General features: G+C 34.1%; 1 protein-coding gene across 4 annotated transcripts in view; it reads left to right on the top strand.

The window, feature by feature from the left end:
* The window catches only part of PMS1 (PMS1 homolog 1, mismatch repair system component), a 44,053-nt gene extending 40,738 nt beyond the window's left edge, over window positions 1-3,315 (top strand). For all 4 annotated transcript variants that reach the window (XM_032211515.1, XM_032211507.1, XM_032211499.1 and 1 more), the window contains exons 12-14: window positions 1,427-1,557; window positions 2,177-2,337; window positions 2,723-3,315. In XM_032211515.1, the coding sequence (XP_032067406.1) occupies window positions 1,427-1,557; window positions 2,177-2,337; window positions 2,723-2,887 (457 nt within the window). In that variant the 3' untranslated portion in view covers window positions 2,888-3,315. The remainder of the gene's footprint in view (window positions 1-1,426; window positions 1,558-2,176; window positions 2,338-2,722) is intronic.
* Window positions 3,316-25,367: the final 22,052 nt, after the last annotated feature.

The raw sequence follows: 25,367 nt of genomic DNA, 5'->3' as shown, positions 1-25,367 counted from the left end.
TTATTGGGGGTCTCTATAAATCACATTCAGCAAGTGATAGAAAAATCTTTTGACTGATGCCTTTCTTTCCTCGGTGCCAAGCTGAAAGGGCACGACTTCAATCCTTTCATCGTCTGCTCTAGCAAAAATGTGACATTCCCAGAGTTTGTTTAGATTTGTTCTTTCATTTGTAGTTTTACCTTTTATATTCAATTTTTTTTTTGTTCTCTTCGTTTAGTATGATTTTGTTGGAGTCAACAGAAATTGCCTGAATTTTCTTGAATCTCACTTTCCATATAAGCCTAAATTGAGGTAGCAAACTTTCATCTTCTAATATCATTCTGTATTTGCTATGTTTGGGTGAAAGCCTTCTTATTAATATAGCCTCCCACTGTCAGGCCTTTATCAAACAAGTTAGGAAGTACAGATTCTCAAGCTCACAGATGTCTTCCTAGGAACGGACTTTAGCTGCAGGCTCAAGGATAAATTATAGCCAAGTCATTTTCAGTCTCTAAATCTTGGGTCCCTACATTGTCAGTCAGACGAAAGAAAGGCTTAAGCTGATTCTCCAACCAAGCATCTTGGAGCCATTGAAAAAGCCACAGCTTTTACATATCTGGGGTAATATAACCTACCAGGTCTTAGCTGCTAAGTTTTTTGTGAGTTTGATAAAACCATGAAGAACTGGTCAGCCCCACTGCCTCTAGAGCTGACAATTTTGATTTTTCTTTAATCAGGAGACTTGCCTACAGCTTGCAGCCTTCTCTTTTTGACTTCTAAACAAACTATTGGTTAGTTTCTTTCCTTGTTTTGCTTTCTCTGGTTTTAGATATTGTTGTAATTATTGTAAAATTGTGTTCAATGCTTCTGTACTCCGCTAAATGATATCTGCTAAATAGGGGTTTCATTATAAGGTAGTCCTCAACATATGACCACAATTGGAATAGAAACTTCGGTTGCTTAGCTGTGTGGTTGTTGAATTGCACCTGATTTTATAACCCTTTTATCACAGTCATTAAATGAATCACACATTGGTTAAAAAAATCAAGCTTCTCTCATTGACTTTGGTTGTTTGAATCCTTGAGTAGATTGCAAATTGTGATCATATGACCCAGGGACACTTCAACTGTCATAAATACATGCCAGTTGCCAAGTACCTGAATTTTAATATATGATTATGCGGAACACTGAGGATTGTTAAGTGCAACAATTAGTCATAAATCCGTTGTTTTAGTACTGTCATAATTTTGTTAAACAATTGGCTGTAAGTCGAGGACTGCCTGTAATAGACTTTTTGTAACATTTCATTCAAAGAATATAAGCTAACTGCAAATATTTGTAAAAATAGAAAACAATGTGATACAATCCTTAACACATACTACCCCTTTGGAATACTTTTTAAAATTCTTTTTTAAGAATGCTATCTTATGTATATTTTTTATTGTAGCCTTTTTAGTGACACTCATTATATGGAAGTGCTTTGCAGTATGTCTAGAGAAAGTGCAAGATTTGATGGATCATCTTATTTGTTGGATCCCAGGCTTGTAGCAAATGGATTTAAGATAAGGATAATACCAGGTATCTATCTTGGTTTCTTACTTTAGTCCTTAGTATATTTTTTTTACATAATACAACAGGAGATTTTATTTGAAATTAGATTTTAAAATGATAGTCTATAAGAATTACATGGAAAAGGATGTTACACTGGACATACAAAGGAAACTGAAATGAAGATAATTTCTTGTATTTTAGAGGTGATAAATTACTAAGAATTTGTTATATTTGTGATGAAAGTGTGCTGCATATTACCTTCTTTCTTTAAGATTACCATAGCACTGCCTGAGAATCATTTAACAAGTGATTTAATCTTTGAATTTTAAATCATGTTTTATTAACAAATTTAAGCCTTTTCAATTTCTGCTAAAATTTACAATAACAAGAAATTTAAAATCATCATAGCAATACATGCATGTGGATTAAGTTTTGCAAAACTTTACTTTAAAACTAGTTAAAGAAAAATTGCTTTGTCTTGTTCTAAGGTATTGTGCAAATTTAAGTGTGTTTGTAGCATAATCACATGTTTGGGACTGCTGTTAAGGGCATTGCCTGGCAGTATACCTATTTCAATATACAAATCAGAATAATATGTAAACTATATCCAGTTATTCCATGTATCATATATTTGTTTTACTGTAAGGTACTTCAGCTGTGGAAAGTGAGCTGGAAATAGAAGGAATGACCAGCTGTCTGCCATATTATGGTATATCAGATTTGAAGGAAATTCTAAGTGCTGTGATAAATAATAATGCACAAGAAGTCTATGAATGCAGACCTCTTAAAGTGGTAAACTATTTGGAGGTAAGAATGTTGTATTCTCAAAAGATTGTTCCACATCTTAATGCTTAACTATAAGATATTGCTCCCTGTGGGGTAAAAGCAGTAATTAAATTGAAATAACTATATAAATAATATAACTGTATTTTAAAACTTATAGCTTCTACAATGGAGGCAATGTAAGAAACACAAAGCAGGGTCTCATTTCTTGGATTTGTGTTTGGAGTTAGGACAGAGTCAATTTGATTGTATTTATTTGTGAAAATTTGTCTTGTCCCTGTGTGTAATTAGGCAAAGAAAGATAATAGTGTAATAGAAGATCACCACTTGCCAAATTTCTCTGTACTATAAGAATGTATTGGAAATACATTATGACCATCACTTAGTATACATATTCTTCATTCCACAGGGAGAAGCAGTCAGATTATCTCGAAAACTGCCTTTATATTTATCAGAAGATGATGTACAGAATACCATAAACAGAATGAGGAAGCAACTTGGAACCCAACATAACAGCTGTGTCCATGGTCGTCCATTTACTCATTTCTTAACAAAAATACCACCGAGTAACTAGAAAGGAATGTAAAATACTGTTCAAAACCATATTTCACCCTTTTACATATATTATACTATGGACATTTATATTTTTAAAATTAATATTTGGCTATATTTACTGTATTAGAATTTGGTTTGAATTTCATGTGAAGATTATATTGAAAATAACCTGTACTTCTTTCTGCATATGAATATTCCAAGTTCATATCAGCTGGACGTACATATTTAACGCTGCGTACTTTTATTTATAGATAACCTTGTAAAAAATAACAGGAGAAACTGTTAACTATAATATGCATTTCTACATCATAAGCATTGTTCACAAAATGGATAAAGATATAATTTTATATTTTTCTTGTTTGCCATACTTTTTGATATAAAATGCAATCAATGTATTTTTTTATCTTTTTGTAAGATACTCCTGAATAAAATATGTGTAAAAACAGATTTTGGACATAATTATCTTTGTTTGGTAACATCATAATGGCATAGTAGTTTCATAATCCAATTGTTTCAAAAGGACTAGCAGAACATTTCATGAAAACCAAGGTCAGTACAAATTAGCAGGATGTGTGAACCAGGGTTTCGGCTACTGTGCAGCAGCATTTTTAGTGTGTTCCTGGTGATTCCCCAAGACCGTCTCAAGGCTCTCTGAAATCAAAATTATTCCCCAATTAATATCTGACAAAAGGTATTTGCAAAAATTTAAAACAATCCACTCTTCTCATTATTTTTTAAGCAATAGCTTTTTTTCATAATATCTATGTATGTATGTATGTATGTGTATGTATGTGTATGTGTATGTATATGTATGTGTGTATGTATATATATATATATAGATAGATAGATAGATAGATAGATAGATAGATAGATAGATAGAGAGAGAGAGAGAGTTTAATATATTTTGCACAATTCAATATTCTACAAGTGAATCAACTTTATATATTGATAAATATATTTCATACAAATAAGCTCTTTTGCAGGTCCCCTCTAATTTTTAAAAGTGAAAGGAATTCTGCCAGCAAAAAGTTTTAAGAAATGCTGAACAAGCGTAATCTATTTCTGTAATGTGCATGTTAATCTGTCAGATACATGGCAACAATAAGCCTCAGTGAAACTAGGTCTACTTAGGGACCAATTAACCACACACAGCTGCTATTCTAAGTGTAAAATAGACTTATTTGCTACTGAGTTACCAGAAGTTGGAAATTTATCCAAGGGAAACCTTCATAGGTTCATGTAGAAAAGGTGGACTAACTAGCCTGCCAATTCACACCGAGGAGAAAGCTGTTTCATGGAACAATTCATTTAGAAAAAGTGTTTTAAAAAAGAGGGACGTGTGCAGTAATGGGATTCAGCCAGTTCGCACCACTTGAGAACCGGTTGTTAACTTTCTGAGCAGTTTGGTGAACTGGTAGTTGGAAGAAATGAAAGAGAACCGGTTGTTAAATTATTTGAATCCCACCACTGGTTGTGTGCATCCATCCTGTCAAATTTCCGCAGCTAGACAAGGCATCCCATTTTCCCTCCCATCTGCAACCAGAGGTTTCTTGCCTTGCAGGCATTCAGGAAGGAAAGTTGGAGAAAATTCCAATGAAAAAGAACCAAAGATGAATCCACCTTTTAGCCTTTTTCTTGCCCAGAAGGTTGTAAGAATCAGTTTGGGGTTAGTGGTTAAGGTGTTGATCTAGAAAGCAGGAGACCATGAGTTCAAATCCTACCTTAGGCATAAAAGCCCAGCTGGGTGTCTTTGGGCCAGTCTCCCCTCTCAGCCCAACTCACCTCATAAGGTGTTTGTTATGGGGAAAATAGGACGAGGAAGGAGTCTTAGGTATGAAGGCAAATATATGTGCCCCACCATAATAATGTGAGATTGTATTAGTTTTAAATTAGTATTAAGGTACTGCCTTGAGTTATGTATAAAAATAATTATAGTGGGAAAGAAAAAAATGCATTGGTGCCTACCTGTGAAACTAATTCAGTGGTGGGTTTCAAAAATTGTTCGAATTGACTCTGTGGGTGTGGCCTCCTTTGTGGGAGTGGCTTGCTGCCCATGTGACTGGATATGAAGATGCCGATGACACTTGTCAGAACCACCTTAAATTACCTCACACACAGCACTGGCATGCATAAGAATATGATGTAAACCTGTTTTTTAAAAGGCATCTTTGGTTTGCGCTAAAACAACTTCAACACACACAATGTTCTGATTGCACCACAAATGCAGTAGCCATCCTTACCTTTCACAGAGGCACTGAGTTTTATAAATATGAGCATGATAGTGTAGAATAATCATATCCAAGGACCAGTGGTGGGTTTCAAAAATTTTTGGAACCTCTTCTGTAGGTGTGGCCTGCTTTCCGGGTCCACTGGTGGAACCTCTTCTAACCGGTCTGGTAGATTTGACGAACCGGTTCTACCGAATAGGTGCGAACTGGTAGGAACTCACCTCTGAACTAATTGCATTTGACCTAGACCAGACACATTAGTAGCCAAGAGATAGTTTACCAGCCTTGAAGTAGTAACTGTCAGGATGGAATAAAATAAGTTTACCTCAGATCTGGGCGGGAAGATCTCCCAAATTAATTTCCACCTTTATTATAGTCCCCCAAGATTTAAGGAGTGGGATGGGGTTTGGTCAGGCCAGAGAAAGTAGCTATTGTTTCAATTAAAGACCCTTAATAATCCAGGTCTAGGGTTGAATGAGCTCTGAAAAAAACACATTTTAAAACTGCCAAATATTCCAGGAGTCAGTATCAGACTATCTCGAAGCAGACAGTATAGCTAAGCCAATTACATGTGTAAACTCGGCTTGGGTGGTTAATTTGTGGTTAGGTTTTTGCCCCATGAGTTTTGGGCTAACATAGTCTGTGAATGCAGGTTAGTTTCTTTTTATGCTGCAGAGCAATGATTTCTGAAGGTTGACTCCAGTCACAGTGGTGTTTAAACTGGATGTAACAACCCTAAAGGGTCGATGGAGCAGTTTGAAATTGCTTGTTTCTGAATTGAGGATCCTGTTTGGGACTGTTGCTTCCTGCTGAGGCGCTTGTGTAAACAAATGAATAAAGAAATAAGATAAACACCAAGGAGTTTTGTTTTTTTCCTTAGGAGAAACATCCCAATGTTGGAGATAGGAAAAGGAGTACAAATTTACAATGGCACTGGAAAAAAAAATTAGGACCATTTTCCACACTTAAGCATCCCCACAATCACATGATCAAAATTCAAATGCTTGGCAACTGACTCATTTATTATGACAGTTATAGTGCCCTGGGGTCATGTGATCGCCTTTTGCAACTTCTGACAAGCAAAGTCAGTAGGGAAGCCAGATTCACTTAACAGGGTTACTAACTTAACAAGTACAGTGATTCACGGTGGCAACGGTGTCAAGAAAAGTCGTAAACTGGGGCAAAGCGTGGTTAACAACTGTCTCACTTAGCCACATTAATTTTGGGCTCAGTTGTAGCTGTAAGCTGAAGACTTATCTATAACTGGTTCAAACCGTTTAAGAACCACTACCCCTATATGTTGTGGCCTAGCAGGAGCCGTTGGAGCTGCCACCAGACTCCGACAGCGAGGGGCCCTATGAGTCGGCTTTGGAGGATGGGGAGGACAGGGTTCTGACTCCGAGCAGGGCACAGAGAGGCTGGTTAGCCACCAGGAGGCACCTAAGCCTTGGACCACTGGGGAGGAGACAAGGGAGTGTGATCCAGACGTCAGCAGTGAGTTGTTCCTGGATGCCCGGCACCAGAGAGCTAATAGGCGTAAGGAAAAATTACACAGTTACAGGAGGTAATTGCACTCAGCTGGTGGTAATTAGGCTCCTCTCCAGACTATAAAAGGAATGCTTGTGCACACACCCCTTTTGCAGAAGTCAACACATTAACTAATGTTGGATGAACAGTATTGTGAGTTTGGCAGGCTGGATTGCTGCCAGGGCTTATCTGTGCCAGTTTGTTGCCAAGGAACTGTCTGTCTGTGAATAAATTCCGTAAAGTATATTTGGCTTGGAGTGTTTTGGTGTGGGACGAGGGGGGTCAGAACACTATATTTCTGAGTTTGGGCTGCGTTGACTCAGGCTTGTGAAAATAAAAAGTTTTGCAAGAGGAGAACCATTGGTACCTCATCCCTTCCTTAATTGGGGATCAATAGACCAGACATACTAGTAGCCCAGAGACTTTACCAGCCTTGTAGTATTAGTAATGACTTAAAAGTCAGGATGGAATGAAAGAAGCTTACCTCAAACCTGAACCAGGGATTCAAATGAAAGTCCTGTTTTTTCATTCCCTACATCTGGAATTCATAACAGCTGGCCGTTTTTTTCACTCTCGTCACAGTCACTCAGAGTTTGTGATTCAATTCGCATATTACAACCTACCAAAATAACAGTTGGAAGGGACTTTGAGGGTTTAGTAGTCCAATCCCCTGCTCAAATAGGAAATCTTACACCATTTAAAATAAATGGTTGTCCAGTCTCAAAAACCTTCAATGTCAGAGCATCCACAACTAGGGGCAAGTTGTTCCACTGATTAAGTGTTTTATAATGATGGATTAACTATGGCTGAGCCTTATAGACTGTATTAACCTGTACAATAAGCTGTGGTGTGAGTTGTTTGGCTTTTGTTTGTTTAAATCACTTCTACAGCCACCCTTTCAATTACTTTTGGTCAATCACGTTCTACTGCAATTGTAAACCACTGCTGAGTATTTGTTTTTAATTTTTTTAATTACCATTAAATTATCATTTTTAATTACAGGGCAGCCATATTGAAAGCAGGTTAATGCCTTGATTCCCTATGTATAAAATTGAAGTCACTGAGGTAAATTAAATGATCACGTCTAAGAATAAATATTTATAAATATCACTCTGAAAAGGACTTTTCTTTAATCTTAACATTACAGCAGACGGTGCCTGATATCATTCTATACCAGTTCTTTATAATGAGCCTATAATTGGTAAATGTAATTAGTATTTATAATAACTTCAAAACTATTTTACTATTTTTTTTTCTTTTATTTCAAGAGTTGCAACCAATGCACTTAGTGTTTAAAAATATTGAGCAGACATGGTTGGAAGAGACATCGAACACTTTTTTCAAATAAATATACAATTTCAACCATGATTGTCGTATTAATAGCTTAACTAATGTAGAGATATGTTACTGTTAGGAAACTGATACTACTACTTTATAATTATCATGGTTTTCTGCAGTGAATCTGATATACAACAGTTGGCAGGGAAATACTGCTCAGTTGTGTGACTGAAGACTTTATAGACTACATCTGAAACAATTAGTTCAGCATAGGGCTACCATATCTGGAAAAAATACTATCACTATCATTTTATGCATCTCTTTGCTGCCATCTAGGGACTGCCCAGATTTCTACTGTCAAAATATGGTAACATTAGCTCAGCAAGTATACATTACAAAAATAAAACCTCAAATTAAACTTATTGACTATAGCTTGTGGACAGTAGGATCTATTTTAAAAAGCAATTTCTTTTTTAAAATCCCTGTTTTGTTTTGTATACTTTAAGGATGAATAATATACATTCATAATAATGACAATTACATTTAAAATATTTCAAAGTGTTTATATACTTTTTGAAACTCTTCTATACTCTTTATAGAAGAAACTGAATTAGGGTTTTGTAAGGGCTCAGATAAAGTTTTCACACCTGTTCAAAGCCGTTATTTCTGTTATTAATAAACAGATGCAAAAATAATGAAAGGTCTTAAGATATAGGTTCACAATAAATTTTGTCAAAAAGGGGGTTTAAATATGACATACCGCTAATGCATAAATACAGAATTGATATCATTTTGAGGTATATTTTAATAAATAAATCAGTGATAATATGGTTTTGGTTATGGAATTGCTTCATAGGGTAATGTGTGAAAGATGCATTTGTCTTTTTAACAGACCAGACCTTTATGTTTCAAATCACAAATTGTTAAATAAGTATATTTACATAAAAATGGTTAATATATATACAAAGCAAAATAGAAGTGTGTGTGGCTCTAATTTTTGTAGTATAGGAAATTGTAGCTAGCCTGAATAAAGTGGCTAATGGAAAGTAGAAAATCTCTCCTAAACGGATGTTTTATCTCTTCAAAAAAAATTTGTTTGTTTGTTTTTCCAGCTGAACAACAAGATCTTGAATTTAATTTAAACAGTTGAAGTACTGACAGAGAAACAGTTACATGGCTCCAACAAATGGGGAAAAGATTTTAATCTTATTCAGTGGAAAAATGCCAGAAGATATCTGACAGCGGAAGGACTGGGGCATATCTGTAACTAAGAGGTAGCCTGGGTATCCACTTTCTTCCACCCCACCCCCATAATTTTAAAAAGGTCTGCCTCCATGAAGTAAACTTTGTAGTAGTAGAAGGCTTCTATTCCCATTCATCCTGTTAAGATTTATGATAATGTATGCAAATTGACTTTGTTGTAAAGTCTTTGGAAAGTGATAACTTGGAAAACTTGGCTGGTACAATGGTATACAGATACTGAGAACCTACAACTCTGAGATGAGAGGCTTTGGCAAGAGGTAAATTAAAATAAAAAGAGAAGAGAGAGAGAGAGCAATTCAAAGCAGGAATTACGAAGTACAAGCAGTGTTTTTTTCCCTAGATCTATCTGGATTAAGTATAAATGGAATGAAATGTCAAGATGAAAAAAGCTTGACCTTAGTGGCTATTGAATATTTTTTGTTTGTTTTCTAAGCTGTGGATAACTGTGGACCTATGTTGGTATAGTTGACAAAGGAATATTGACATCAATCGTGCAATAGGCTTTAAAAATAACAAAGATCCATTCTGATTGTTGATATGACATTTACTTGCTTTCAAAATATAACACAATAATAGGCATTCCACATAGCATATATTTCAATGCTGCTGCTGTTCTAGTTCTGGGAAAGAGTAATAACTTGATGTTAAAAGGAACTAATTGTAGACTCTGCATAAATGGCATGGCATATACGTATCTTTGTGGCTAAGAAAAATAATTTCAATTATGTCTGTCGAGATTCTAAGTCATCCAGCCATGGTTGTCCCAAAGGTTATTTTTTAAGAGGCAACTGGACTTTCTTGTTTTTATTTGAAGATGTTTCGCTTCTCATCCAAGAAGCTTCTTGTATGGGAAGCAAAACATCTTCAAAGAAAAACAAGAAAGTCCAGTTGCTTCTTTAAAAACACCTTTGGGATCATTTCAATTATGATCACATTCTCTTCATGGTAAGAAAAAGTGACAGATTATAAAGAGAAAAGAGGAATAATTTGTTTTAAAACATGATTTAGCATAGATATACTATGAGCAAGATTGTTGCAGTCCCTAAATAAATTAGAGGTGGAAAATAGAAGATCATTTTGTTTCTTACTCAGATGGGCTTCCTGTTGTTAAAATGATTGCCTACAATTAGAATCGCATTTCTGTCAACATTCTCTTATTGTAAGCAATGGGAATGAACACCATTAATGAAAGATCATTCAGTTCCCCTTGTCACATTGTTATTTATTCAGTCAAGGGGAAGTTCGTTCACAGGTTGTATAAACAAAGAACAAGATTAAAATAGTGCTTCTTGGACCAAATCAAATTCAGACAACTGCCTACATACCTTACAGATATTCAATGTGAATATGTGGAGACACAATCCTTTGTTTTAATATTGCATGGTTCCATTTGCATGGGGCTTATGTGTGTACTTACTACTATCAGCAGCCTGAATCAGACCATTGCAGTATGAATGTATCTATATATCAGATGTGATTCCCCCCCCCAATTTTATTCTGCAGAAGTAAACGTTAATGTGCGAACATGTATTTTGAAAAAAATGTATGTGAGCAAACAGTACACTGAAAGTCTAGTGATGAGGATGAAGCTAATAACTTTGAATCTTTCTACACATAATCTAAATTCAGACTGAACATTCATAATTATAAGGCTTGTATCTTGTAATTTTCATGCCAATGAATGGGAACCATAGGATTTTATACTCACTTGTGGGAGGAAATCTTACTTGTATTTCCTACCCTTGTCATTAATGACTGTTATATTCTTATATGGGAATATACAGCATGGGGAAAACTATAGCAGAATGGGGAAATTTTTTTAAAAAATGGCAAGGCTGTTGTGAGCCAGTGGTTGTGTCTTTCTGTTCCTATTATGCAATCTCTGGCTCCAAACTAATTGCTTTATGTGCTTAATTATATAACTGACATTCTGATTATCATATTGTGATAATATTTTAATTTCTAATATATAAAATACAATACAATGCCTATTATTTTGTAACTGAACACAACACATTCTTGATATAAGCCTTTAAGGAAATACTATGAATCAAATTAAGACAATATTAATGTATTATGAAATATGCATAAGTCAGTAAACATTTTTTATCTATGAAAGTGAGCCTATTCATTTTAATTATGTTATTGGCAGATACATAGTATTTTAACTAGTGTTGTTAATGAAATGTCATGCAACTATGAACCATTATTAAGTCATCACTTAGAACAGAATAGAAGCACAGTAGTTGGATATTGTAACTTACGTAGGAGATTATTTCCGGAAATACTGGAACGAACAAACATAACAGCTGCACTGTTACAATATTGTTCTCAAGCCAAGATGAGTTTGTTAATTCATGCCTACAAGTATTCAGTAATATATTCACTGAGTTTCTGAAGCATCCATTTAAGTTAAGCAAATGTCATTACATTTTTCAAATGAAGTACATATAACCATCGTGCAAACCTTATTTTTCTCTTAGCATTCATGTAAACCTCTAAGTTAAACAGTGAGTGAAGATAACTTATAGATAGATAAGATTTTCTAGTACCCCTGTTAACCAAACCAAGCTGTGTATGTACAACATACTTAAAGAAATTAACCTGGGGAGTGAACCATTACAAATGCATTGTTTTTCATCAGGGAAAGTGGCAGGGTCTGCAGTAAACCCTTTGTTTTAATTTGTGCCTGTTTTATATATATATATAAAACATAATATAACATAATATATAACATAATATATATAATATAAAATATTTGTATCAGGAAAAGCACCAGCAATTGCAGAAAACTTCATAAAGATTTATTTATCCATGAGAAATGGAGAGATTCAATGGACAAAAAGCTACCAAACAAATAACTCAAAAGTCAGCTTCTAGCTATGACTTCCTTCCATCAATTTCTAAGACACTTGAACTTACATTGAGTTGGATCCAAAGTTGCTATAGGAGAACAGAGAGGCTCAAAACATCTCTTCAATCTGCAAGTGTATATTCCAGAGATTCTCTTGGGTTTCAAGGAAGACTTGCTGGCTATTCCTTCTCTCCTTCATACATGCAGGAAAAGCATTATTGGCATGATTTTCCCAATCATATTTTGTCATTTAGGAATTAATTCCCAACTCATTTTACAGGTAAAACATATGATGCAACTCAGAAACTCCAGAAATTATCCAGATATTTCATATACACACACGTTTATATGTTACTTTTGGCTCATGTAGTACAGCAGGAAATACCAAACATAAGTATAATAATTTAGTATTTTTACGGATTAAAGCCTGAATGAAAACAAAATCTTCACATTTTTACTTAAAGGATAAAAAACAAAGGTTTAATTATGTGTCCATAAATGATAAAATGGAATGAGTGTATAATTCAAAATAATGTAAGATGAGGAAGCATAACTCTGATAATGGGTGTGGCATTCCAGTAATCCAGTTTGGAATGGCCATATTATGAGTGTTAGTAATGATATCAATTTTATCTGACAAAGACACAGGAAGTACAAAATGAAAAGGTTTTAACTTTTTAGAATACTGTATTTTGAATACTGTTTAGAATAGGACATATTCCTAACTTGGAACTATTTACCAGAACCCAATTTAATACACATTAATTTGAACTCATCCAATCATTTGCTGTGCTGTTCAGCCAGATACCAATCAAGAGTATTCACTTTTTCTTGGCATTATGTGTAAAGATGAAAACTATAAAACAAATGTACAGTGCCATTTTTATTAAGTTGCTTTCTGAGTATCTAGTCTTTCAGCTGTAGATTAAAAAAATCAGAGCAACTATTTTGGCATAGGATAGATTGTTGTAAGGAAGATTTAATAGCTTCATGTGTCCTATTTATAAACAGAAGTCACTTAGAGTTCAATGGATATATTTAGGATCAGCATTTGTGCATAGTGTTACCACTAAATAAAGTAATACTAGAGCAACTTACTAAAAATGTAAAAAAAAAATCAAAATTGTCACACAAATAAATGGATATAATTTGAAGTCAGAGTTGCTTATTTAAAAGAAGAAATAGAATATTTTGCAAAGGTCTTACTTGCCTCTGAATATTTTATTATTCTGATATAGTATACAAAAATCAAATTATCAATTTCCAGTGATAATTTGCCTGAAAGTTTTAAATGTATGTAATATATCATCAGAAGATTGCAGGAAAAATTCATTGCATGATTTCTAATGTAATTTCTGACATAATTATTTCACAACATTGGTAGTACCTAAAGAAAATACTAATACTACAATTTGACATATTTATAGCCTACCATAGAATAAAGTAAAATCATGGCAATCTTTTGGATTTCTCTGTCATATGGATGACTATTATAATCAGTTAATTATTACTAACCATTTTGAAATGATATCTGTTCCAAAAAATAGGGTAAAACTACTCTTATTTCTATTTTATTTCCTTTTAAAGTTTTCCCATTTAAAAATGGTTTGCAGGTAGTTCTCAGTTTACATACATCCATTCATTCAGCAACTATACAAAGCTGAAAAATGAATATGCAACCAATTCTCTAAGCTGTGACCTTGCAAATAGCCTAATGACCATAGCTAGATTCAGGGATGTGCAGGCAGGGAGGCAGGGGAGGCAGAGCCTCACCACTGTCATCATGAAAAGAAAAAAAATGTAAAAGGAAAAAGGCAAGAGCTGAGGTCAGGCTGAGCTAGTTGCTGCCAGAGTCACCATGGATGACTCTGCTTAGTGCTTAACTGTTTAAAAAAGCTTCTAAAAAAGCGCCCTCTATAGGAGGAGGCAGGAGAATGATGTGCCTCATCTAGTCTGACTTGAACAGAGTTAAGCAAGGGTTAAAAGCCTAAAAATTCCTGATGTAGGTGAGGCATGTCGTTCTCCTGCCTCCTCCTGTAGAGGGCACTTTTTTTGAAAGAGGCAGAAATCACCCCAAAATAGCTTAAAGCAACTTTAAGGAATACTGGATTGAAAAATAATGGTGTGCTCTTTAATTATATATCAGGATTTTATAATGTTCTCCTAGCACCATACTTCCTTTAGCTGCCAATGTATGACAACAGTATTAGAGCAAAATTTATATGTACTTCCTAGTTTGGGGAGTTTTTAGCTTGTTTAACTATTGACAAAATACAGCACTGATAACATATGATTCACAGGCAGTTAACCCCAGCTGTACATAAAGCATTGCTTGGAATGTGTTGAGAGATTTTTAAATAGTTGAATGGTGATTGTTTTAGTTCTTTCTAAATAAACATTAACATGTTAAAGTTGGCCTGATAAAGTTTTGGAGTGTGGGAGATGCCTTTAATTAAGCCTTGATTCCTGGCGACTGTCTGGACAAATCCCTGCTGTATTTTTGCCAATGTTTTTCAAACGGAGTTTGCCATTCCCTGCTTCCCAGGGCTGACAGAGAGTGACTGGCCCAAAGTCACCCACCTGGCTTTGTGCTTAAGGTGGGATTAGAGCTCACAATCTCCCAATTTATAGCCTGTTTGTTTTAACCACTGTATCAAACTGGCTCACTGGTAAATTTAGGGGAAGAATTTTAGTATTTTACTTTAAAAAAAAATTTTTTAGCAATTTTGTTTTTAATATCCTACTTTTAATATCTATCCATACTTACTGTGCTATTACAGTAAAGTACTGAAATTCTAAAATAAATTATTATGTAAATTTATAGAGAGATGAAATTTTGTGTATATAAATGTATATATAGGTCAGTCCTATCAGGTAGAGCAGCTTAAGAAACAAATAATGTGCAATTTGAACCCATTTGTATTAGAACAGCTATTGTTGCTTTTTGATTGTGTTACTTTTTCTCCCTCTTTTATCTTCATAAGAATTGGGGAGTGGTGGTGGGAAAACCACTAAGGCTATTTATTTTCACAAATTACTGTCTTGGTCTGAGCTCAAGTTTTATTTATCTGATTATTGCCTTGGTGGCCAATCTTTTTTCTGCCTTCAAGGCCATACTCTTTATCCACTACAGTATAAGTATAATCATATATTTGTCAGTTAGAAATAAGAATATAATGGGAGACAAATAATGGAATGAAATGTAAGAAACCAAGAAGAACAAAATGAAATTATACATTAATATGAAAATTATGACACCTTCCTGCATAAAGCATTGGCAACTGAGATAAATTCTGCAATTGTCCCAGAGACAGCAAGAAACAAATGATATTGTCCTCAAGGCAAAAGGGAACTTCTGGTGGCCAATTAAAGTTTAAGGATGGATTATAAATCACTGTACACAGGGCACTGAAGGAGCTCATGGGCTAGGCGCTCAATTTCCTCCCAACCAAAGAATCAAGTTCAATTTGCAAAATAAATATTACAATACTAGCTGGATACCCGTGCTTCACAACAAAACTATGTGATTGGCCTATTCAGGAGAAAGTTGGTCCACAATCCATTGGCTCAGTGGTAGTCTGTAATTGAAACACATAAGGGAATATCGCTCCTGCCACCTTGAGTTCGGAAGTAGTTCCATAGATAGAAGGTGTACACATTTTGGTGAAGTACCAATGTTTAATACTGTAAGGAGCCCCAGACCACTCGTGAGTGAAGGAGTGGAATGTCTGCCAGTTGCAACTGAGGTAACAGAATGTGAAGCAACTGGCAGTTGGAACAGAGTTCTTTTCAGGTGGGGAGGGGGGTAGAACTCCTTAGCATCAGAGTGGGTTAATTACTATATAAGAAATATTAATGATCTGATGGTCATTTTGAAAAATCCTTTCTTAGTGAGCATCTAAAAGTCAAGAGGAACATACGTGCCAAATTTCAAGTTTGTAGGCTTTACAGTTCTGGACATTTTGTGATGAGTGAGTGGTACTTGTCTTTTATACATATATATAGATTCTCTCTTCCCTCCAATAATGCATAGGCAAGTCTTTAAAGCAGGCTAAAGAGAAAGCTCTCCAGTATACCGGCAAATAATGATTAATAAATAGTTTGCTGGCATGGAAAGTCTCCTGGTTATATACTGCCAGTTACAGTGGCCTGAAATGCCCTATTCTACCTGAAGCGCTATACCAAACATCCACTGTCAGGTAACAATTCTTGCTTTAGAAAACCCAAGGCTAGAAGGCAAATTAGTTGGAAAACCACACTGGCATAAGCCACCCTGGATTCTAACTTTTTAAGAAGATGGAGAATTATAAAAAAGAATCATACCAGTCAAGGGATTACTGGAAAAATGAAGATTAAGTCAAAAACAGCCCTTTCTGAGTAGTATGCTTCTTCAAGTACTGCTGCTTTGAAATATTTAATTGAGTAATTTACTGATGAGGTAGCATCTTCCAAAAAAAGCAGATTTATCTACTCCTAAGGGAAGGAACTTTAATAGGTTTTAAGTAGGCACTCTCTTTATCCATATTTAAACTTTTCTCATCCATATTGCTTCCTATCCATTGATTCTTTCCTTTGGGGTCTTGCCCTTTGTAAAGGGGAAAGCTCTGGAAAATTCTACAATTTGGAGATGATAAAAAGTACATATTTAAAAAGTTAAGCATTGCTTTCAATGTTTTTTTTTTAATTTAAAATCATACTCAACTTGTATTTTATTTTTTTCAAAAAATACTTGTATTACATTGTATGTTCAAGGTAATCTTTGACTTATGACCAGAATAGGGACTGAAATTTAGTTGCCAAGCAATATAATCATTAAATGAATCATCACATCACCTGACTAATTTTATTATCATTTTTACTATGTTTCTTAAATAAATTACATGGTTACTAAACAAATTAAGCCCCACCCACCCACCCCCGGATTTTACTTGTTGGAAACTGGTTGGAAAGTCACAGATTGATCAGTAACTGCAGGTTGATGCAAAATCATAAATGTGAACCTGTTGCCAAGCACCCAAATTGTGATCATGTGACTGCGGGGATTTTTAGCACCATCATAACTTTGAACTGCAATTAAATGCATGGTCATAAGTTGAAGACTGTCTGTATTTGTATTTGTATCTATTTATCAATATTTATCATATTGAATTACCAAATAGAAAATTTATATTGAATGCTTCTAAGTATCCACTAGAAACTATGGAAAAATGAGGTTTTTTAAACTATAATCAGGTTTTTTATTTAGGAAAACTATATGAATAATGTCAGTGGTTTCCAAATTAATATATACATGCAATTTAGTAATTACCATAAATATAGATAGGAAAAAGAATTTACTATAGATGTAAATTTAACAGATATATTATTATTATTATTTTTGATTTGGGGCAAAATGCTAATCTAGTCTTCCCTTATAAACCTGTAATATTTAATAAACGTTTAAAAAACATCTTCATTCAGTCTCTTAATATCTAATCCAGGAATTTTTTATAAGGTACAGAAGATATTCCAGTTTTTGCTTCACTGAAATATGTTTTCTAGATAGCATACTTTCTTACTCCAAACAAACAGTTTTAGAAGAAAAATAAAAGGGCTAGTAAGTTGGCATCCACATTCTCAGATACTAATGTCTCCCTAGACAAACAATCCTTGAATTTTGTTGAAAGAAACTATTTCTGCACATATATAATTTTGTTGTAGTTTTGTTTGGGAATACTATACTACTGTACTATGGTAAATGAAATAAATGTATGTTGAGCTAAATGCCAATGATCAGTTTTCTTCTAATTTTTTTCATATATTATGACGAACAACTAATTTTTGTTGTATTTGATTTTATGGACTTAATAATTTAATTTGATTCTGAACTGTATATGGAATTATATTTTGCCCTGTACAGATGAAGAATTTAACAAAATATTTTCATATCCTCTTTATTTTATTTGTATCATCTCTTCCTTTATCAGTTCTATTTGGTTCCTATTTAGCCCCTTTAACTCATGCTCTAACTTATTAAACCATATATGGCAATTATTTGATGGAGGGGAAAACCATACATTTTCTAAATTCATATAGAAGTTAACAATAATTACATAATATTTTAGATATTAGACTCTCATATTAGTTGTATATTTGCAAATTTTTAAAAATTAATTCTTGGCCTTTTATAATAATATTGTATGCAAATACTTAAGCAAGTAAAATGTTCATTAGTGAAGGTCAGAATGTTTGCTGATTAAATAGAAATCTCAGTGGCATTTAAGGCTAGTATAATGAGTCATGCATCTGGAGAGTAAGGAAGTGTTTAAAACAAAATAGCAACCAATTCCAATATTTAATCTAATTTATATGATAAATTGTCCATGGACCTGACTTTTTGTACATCCTCTTTGTGTATGTAATATTGTGCTTTCCTTTCCTAATGAAAAGACATGAAACCTCTTTTAGGGAGTAGCTTCTATTTATCTACTACTGTTAGCACAACACAAAATATCCAATATTGTACCTTATACTTGCTATTGAACAGTCTTTCAACATAAAGGCATGAGATAACAAATAAATCTGCAATTTTTGTATTGTAATCCTTGTAGACCTTAATACTTTTTGCATAATGCAGAAAAGAACAAAAGACTATCCTGGTGACAGACAGTTGGTGAAATGAGGCCGCAGATTGTTGGGGGCAATATGCTGACTCTTTACACCACTTAGAGAGGGCTATAAAGCACTGTGAAGCGCTATATGTCTAAGTGCTATTGGTATTGTTGGATAGAAGTCTCTATAAGAAGTAAACTAAATGGTATAGGAACTTGTGAATTCTTCCATGCCATTCTTTCATAAGTCAAAGCCAAACATTATATATTAGAGCTTCTATAGGCTTGGATGTAAAACCAAGATCCAAGGCTGTTAAAATTCCTATGGGATCCATCATAGTATAAAATGTTAATCTGGCTAAATTCCAAAAGGGATTATTGCATTCTTCCTACCTAAATTCTCCTTGCAATTTCAATTAGTTATGGTATTTTCTTACGTCCTTTTCTATATAGGGTGGCACTATATACTGTGAAGCAGTTGTTGTATTTCATTCCAGAAGCAGTTGAATTTCAGTAACTGATTAAATGATCATTGTGCATAATCTGTAGATACTATTGAATAAAAAAGAATTTTGAAACCATTCAACTGTAAATTCCTTATATTTTCATGTCAGAGCTCAAGATGGTGATGATCAAGTTCAGCATAAGCATATATACCAACAGAATGGAAACTATTTCATGCATCCAGTATTCTAAAACACCACATGCTAATTGGAATAAGAAGTCATGCACCATAAATGGAAAATTGTAAGTGCATCTGGACAAGAATAGGGATATGTTTATTTTGGCAGCATTTGGCTTCTACAGTTTTTACACTTTTCTCTAACCAAATGTCTGTAACCAGGTATTGCTTTAGGTAGCAAATCAAAAATTTCCAGAATCAGGTGTTGCTTCAGGTAGCATATATAAATCCTAAAGGTGTTAATGATGATAATAAAGAAAAGCAATTCCATTGCAAAGCATGATATCAAGTGACCATGTTGACTTACAATGGCAGTTGTTGCAGTCCAAATTGCTACTGTTTAGGAAATCCCGTATTGTCACATGATCACCATTCGCAACCTCTTTCTGCTTCCCCACTAACTTTTCTTGTTGGAAGGCAGCAGTGAAAGTTGTGAATGGTGATCACGTGATTCTGCAATGTTGCAATCATCAAAATTGGGAGCTAGATGCCAAGTGTCTGAATCATGATCATGTGACTTTGGGGAAGCTGCAATAGTCACATCTATGATGAACTATCATAAGTCCCCTTGTTAGTTCCATAGTAACTTTGAACGGTGGCTGAAGGAGTGGTTGCTGAATGAGGACTATCTGTAACAGAATGGAAAGAGATTTGCCTGAAAACACATATAGAGTTTTTCAATTTTCAATTATAAATAAATATTGGTATTAATACATTCTGTTCTAATATAGTATTCCAAACAAACAAAACTTTATTCACAAGCAGATACATACATACATACATACATACATACATACATACATACATACATACATACATACATACATATATACATACATTCTAAAATATCGAAATGTTTGTTTGTTTAGTATTCTTTAATTTCATCTGCAGTCCTTTCTTTTTCCTTCCATTCTATCCCTTTACAGTATTATCAATTTAGGATAATTCATTTTATATTTATAACTGTTATTGTATGCTATCTATCTTGATGTAAGCCATTCAGAGTTGTCTGAAGCATGACATGGATGGCAAATAAATTTAATTAATAAATAACCTACTGGCTGTAACAACTGAACATAAAAAGTATTGAATCTTCTCTGGTGTTCGGGAACGCTTTATAATTTCATTAGAGGCAAAAATGCCTATTCCTCATAAATTATTCAAGGACATGATGATGTTTAGTGGAAAGTTAGAAGGCCTATATTTTCTTCAGTTTTTTTTAAATTGACTTAATAATTCCTTTCAGCCTAGGTTAATTAGGGCCAGTATTCTGCCCATCTGTGCTGTAAGATTATATTATTTTTAAATTTTAAAGATAAAAATAATATGGTTTGGGCTAGAATACTTTTATTTCTCTTATATAAATGATTCTCCTCCATGTGTTTTATAGCATTGTGGAATTAATATCCCAGAGATGCAAGCAGAAGCTGTTCTGTGGATCAGGAAACTTTGTAATTTAGGGTTTTTTAAAAAATTTGTGGGCCTTGTTTTTTATTGATTCAGTATTCTGAATCAGTATTTAGGTAATTATTAAAAAGATTTGTGTAGGCTTATATAGGAATAATTCAGTTCATATCAAGAGTATGGCTTTTTCAAAGCACAGTGAATTTTTTTTTCTACTGGTATCAAATATATTTTCTATAAAGGATAACATGACCATTCTTCTTATTTTACTTGTCTGTAAAATCAGTACAATAAATTAATAGAAGTTTTATTACTGAACACATTTATCCTTGTCTAAAATTGTTAAAATAATAGATCTGTCGTTCTTTTCTACAATATAATTGCTCTTTTTAAACTACCATTTTAAACTTTTAAAAGAAATAATCCCTATTGGGAACAAGGATATTTGCGTCCAAATAAATATATGTAGGGTATTAATAATAATAATCTTTCTTGTTCTTATTGTTCTAATGATACTTTAGAGGATTTATACATGTATATATTTTTTTCTTTTCTCTACAAAGACAGTTTCCAATTTCTTTTATTCAGAATTCTGATGTTTCTGGATCTGTGAACTTCCATAAGATGGAATGCTTAAGATGAAGCATTATCAATCATTATATGGGCTTGAGATGTGGAAAATGTTCAGATTTATTGCCACAAACAAGTATTACAAGAAGCAGGTATATTTGATTAGAATAATAAATATTGATATTGAAATCGTAAATGTTTTAGGAACTTATCAAGACCTGGCAACCAAAGGGCAAGGTAGTTCAAAGGCATGTGGTTTTGAAATTGGGTTCTGAACAAAATGTTGGTTGTTGCCTGACACTATTGGTAATTGAATAAATGAATAAATAAATTAAATGTTTCCTCTCCTCAAATGAGGCGATCTAGTAGGGGGTATAATAGTTGTCAGCTATCATGAGAAGTAAAGTTTGTAGGAACTGTCTGTTAGAAAACAGGAAGAAATAGGTTACTCTGGGCTAGGTTAATCTGTGTTGTCATTATTTGTGACTTCCTAAAACAATGCAGGACTGTGGGAATGTTCATCTTCACTGGAACTCTATAGTCAATTTATTATTACAGTACTTGCAGAAGTTTCAAAGGGTTATACATTTCCAGCCTTTGCCATTTTACATGTAATCTGATTTCTGGATAAAACAGTCCACAAAAATCATAAATATAATAGGAAAAATATGAAAGCTAGGGATTCTGCACTACTATCAATTTAAATTGTGTAAGTAAAGAAAAACAAATGTTATTGATGAAAGAGAATAATTTATAGGAATAAGGCATATTTTTTCTTTTATGCCACAATATTATAAATATCAACTGTCAGACCATATATTCTTTTTGTCCTTGTTAATAATTGCTTGAGTTCTATCTTGATTTTTTTTCTTCACTGTAAAATGTTAGACTAATTTTTTTTACTCAATTAGAACTGAGATTTGGAATTTATGTAGCATTATTTCTAATTCATTTATACTGAAAAATTTTAAACAAGTGAGACTTCCTGTTTTTCTGTTCAGAACTGAATTATCTAATTAAATACTTCAAATTCCCTGAATAATATAATACAAGCATTTGTCGGAATTCTGGCTCAATTGTGTATTCAGCTGGGATTTCATCTATGCTGAACAAGAAGGATTAAATTGTAACTGGAAACCGTTGACGTGGATCAGCTATGATATCTATAATGCAGGTTTTTATTCCCTTCATAAACAGAACTACATCAATTCTTCCATATTAAGTATTCTGGTATTAATGCAGTAAAACTTGATCACACATACTTATAAATCCTGTTGTATGCAGCTATCCTAATTCTTTGGAAATATTTCCTGGTTACGGAAATCTTCCCATAACAACTATTCTCCAATTTGATTTTACAGTTATGGTTTGTATTATTTTAATCATTCCCAAATTCATCATCATCATATCTTATTTAATCTTATCCTTAGCTTTCAGCCTGATTCCAAATCTAACAGTTGCATCTGAACCTAGTCAGCCACTGAATTAGTGTTTATTCATTCACCAATCAGTAATTAGCCATTTCTTTTAAAGTGTAAGCTTAAAGCCCTTCCATTGTAACTGAATGGCAATCATTAGAAGGAGATTTTATCATGGAATATTTGGCTTAATCCACTGAGAAAGTATAAACTAAAAGACAACATATCTATATTGACAAACTGTACTTGATGTGACTCATAATGAAAATTAAGAAATGTTACTAATAAACAGGATATCAACACAAATGCCAATACACCTTAGCAAAACTTTGAAGGGCTGCTTTGATTCAAGTAGGCTATAATTAAATCACCCCATCACTCAGCAGATTCATAAATCACCTGCATAGCATTGGTGTAAGCGGATCCTGCATGCGGGAATACGAGAAAAAGGAGGAAGAGGAGGAGGAGGAGGAGGAGGAGGAGGAGGAGGAGGAGGAGGAGGAGGAGAAGAAGAAGAAGAAGAAGAAGAAGAAGAAGAAGAAGAAGAAGAAGAAGAAGAAGAAGAAGAAGAAGAAGAAGAAGAATCAGGTGGTTGTGAAGCACTCTATTGTTTTATTTTTTTCCTTCTGGGGATATTATAGACATTATATAATGATGTAACTTCTATAAATGTGACGATTTCCCAGGAATATTTAGCTGTGGCAGTCTCTTTCCCTATGGTCTGGTATCTCACTGTGCTAACCTGTTTCAACTATCTAACTTGAAGGGTATCTTGCCAACAAGCCATCATTCTGACATATCCAACTCAGAAGAGGTCAAACATCTCAGCTCAGAAGTTCATCAAAGTCACTGATACAGGGCCACTCCCAAGAAGAGTAAGCTGCCTAACTGATGCCAACAGTCTACATTCTGCAGAAGATCCAGTGATAGAGACAGAAAAATACAACCCGACACTCAGAGAGACTCCCACAAATGCATGTCCTGGGTACTCTGCAGGTCTGGTATCTCCAAAAAGTGAAAAGAAATGTGAGAGCTTTTAAAAGGTTTTGAGAGTTTTTAACTTTTAAGGTAGACTAGGATATTTTCTGCATGGGTTCCTTCTGCATTACTTAGAGGCTGATGTGCTATGTATTTCTCATCTTGCTATTTCCCCTTAAAAGGGGAAATCTTTTAAGATAAGGTGCTGAGGCAGCTGCAGGCATTCTGATACTTTCCCATTAATATCCTACTGATATATTTTTTAAAAATATAATCTTGAACAATTCAAATTGAATTAATTATGCCATCAAATCTTGAAGCATAAACTCAACTGGAAACATACTCTCGCTTCATATCTCAAATCAAATCAGGCCTGAATCATATAACTCCAGAAGGTGAGGGTTGATAACAGTGGTGGGTTTCAAAAATTGTTCGAACCTACTCTGTGGGTGTGGCCTCCCTTGTGGGAGTGGCTTGCCACTCATGTGACCAGATGGGAGTGGCTTGCCACCCATGTGACCGGATATGAAGATGCCGACGACACTTGTCAGAACCACCTTAAATGACCTCACACACAGCACTGGCATGCATAAGAATATGATGTGAACTTGTTTTTTAAAAGGCATCTTTGGTTTGCGTTAAAACAACTTCAACACACGCAATGTTCTGATTACACCACAAACGCAGTAGTCATCCTTACCTTTCACAGAGGCACTGAGTTTTATAAATATGAGCATGATAGTGTAGAATAATCATATCCAAGGACCAGGGATGGGTTTCAAAAAACTTTGGAACCTCTTCTGTAGGTGTGGCCTGCTTTCCGGGTCCACTAGTGGAACCTCTTCTAACTGTTCGGTAGATTTGACGAACCGGTTCTACCGAATAGGTGCGAACTGGTAGGAACCCACCTCTGGTTGATAATGATAAAAGTGAATGCATTTGAATTATGAATTCAGATATCCACAGAAGATATTCAATAATATTTTTTTTTACAGATCTAGAGATGCCATGGTAGGAAGTGACTCTGACATGAATATGTTCTGCAGCAAAAGTAGGGTGAAGGTAAATATGAATAATAGCTAAACACTTATAAACAGGTGCTGTGCATGTCGTCTTCCCTGGAGACTTGCCACTGTTATGTGATAGCCTCAGCTTTTGTACAGCTGGGATAGTAGTGATACCAAATGCACATCACTCTGCCAAAGGCACATAAATGAATATGTTTTAGTAAAGTCACATTAGAGGAATGTATCACTATTCAACAATCAATAGCACAGAATTATCATGTTTTCCTGAAAGTGCTTCATGGAAAATAATAATAGTTTTCTTTTTCCAAATGTATTTCTCATACCATTCTCAGAACCTTACAAATACCATAATTTATAGGTGATAGCCACATGCAGAAGATCTCCTCAAACCCAAGTAAATTATATGTATCCTTATAATTTAAGATTAATGTATACTATTGTTGGAACTTTGTTGACATCTAGTGATTATCTGGATTTTTGTATTAGAAGTTTGGATGCCTTTATAGATAGCCTGCTTTTTCTTTTTAGCAATTAAGAATTGGGGTTTATGCATATAGATAATGTTGTGTGTTCATCACATATTTTTTCACTGTTTTTATGTGTCACACATATGAATTATACTTCACAAAGCATTTTAGAACTTTTTACAAGTAACCTTGTCCATTACCATTATGTTTTC

The sequence above is a fragment of the Thamnophis elegans genome, chromosome 1 (genome assembly GCF_009769535.1).
Source record: "Thamnophis elegans isolate rThaEle1 chromosome 1, rThaEle1.pri, whole genome shotgun sequence".
Lineage (NCBI taxonomy): Eukaryota > Metazoa > Chordata > Lepidosauria > Squamata > Colubridae > Thamnophis > Thamnophis elegans.
This window is presented reverse-complemented; position numbering and strand designations above follow the sequence as displayed.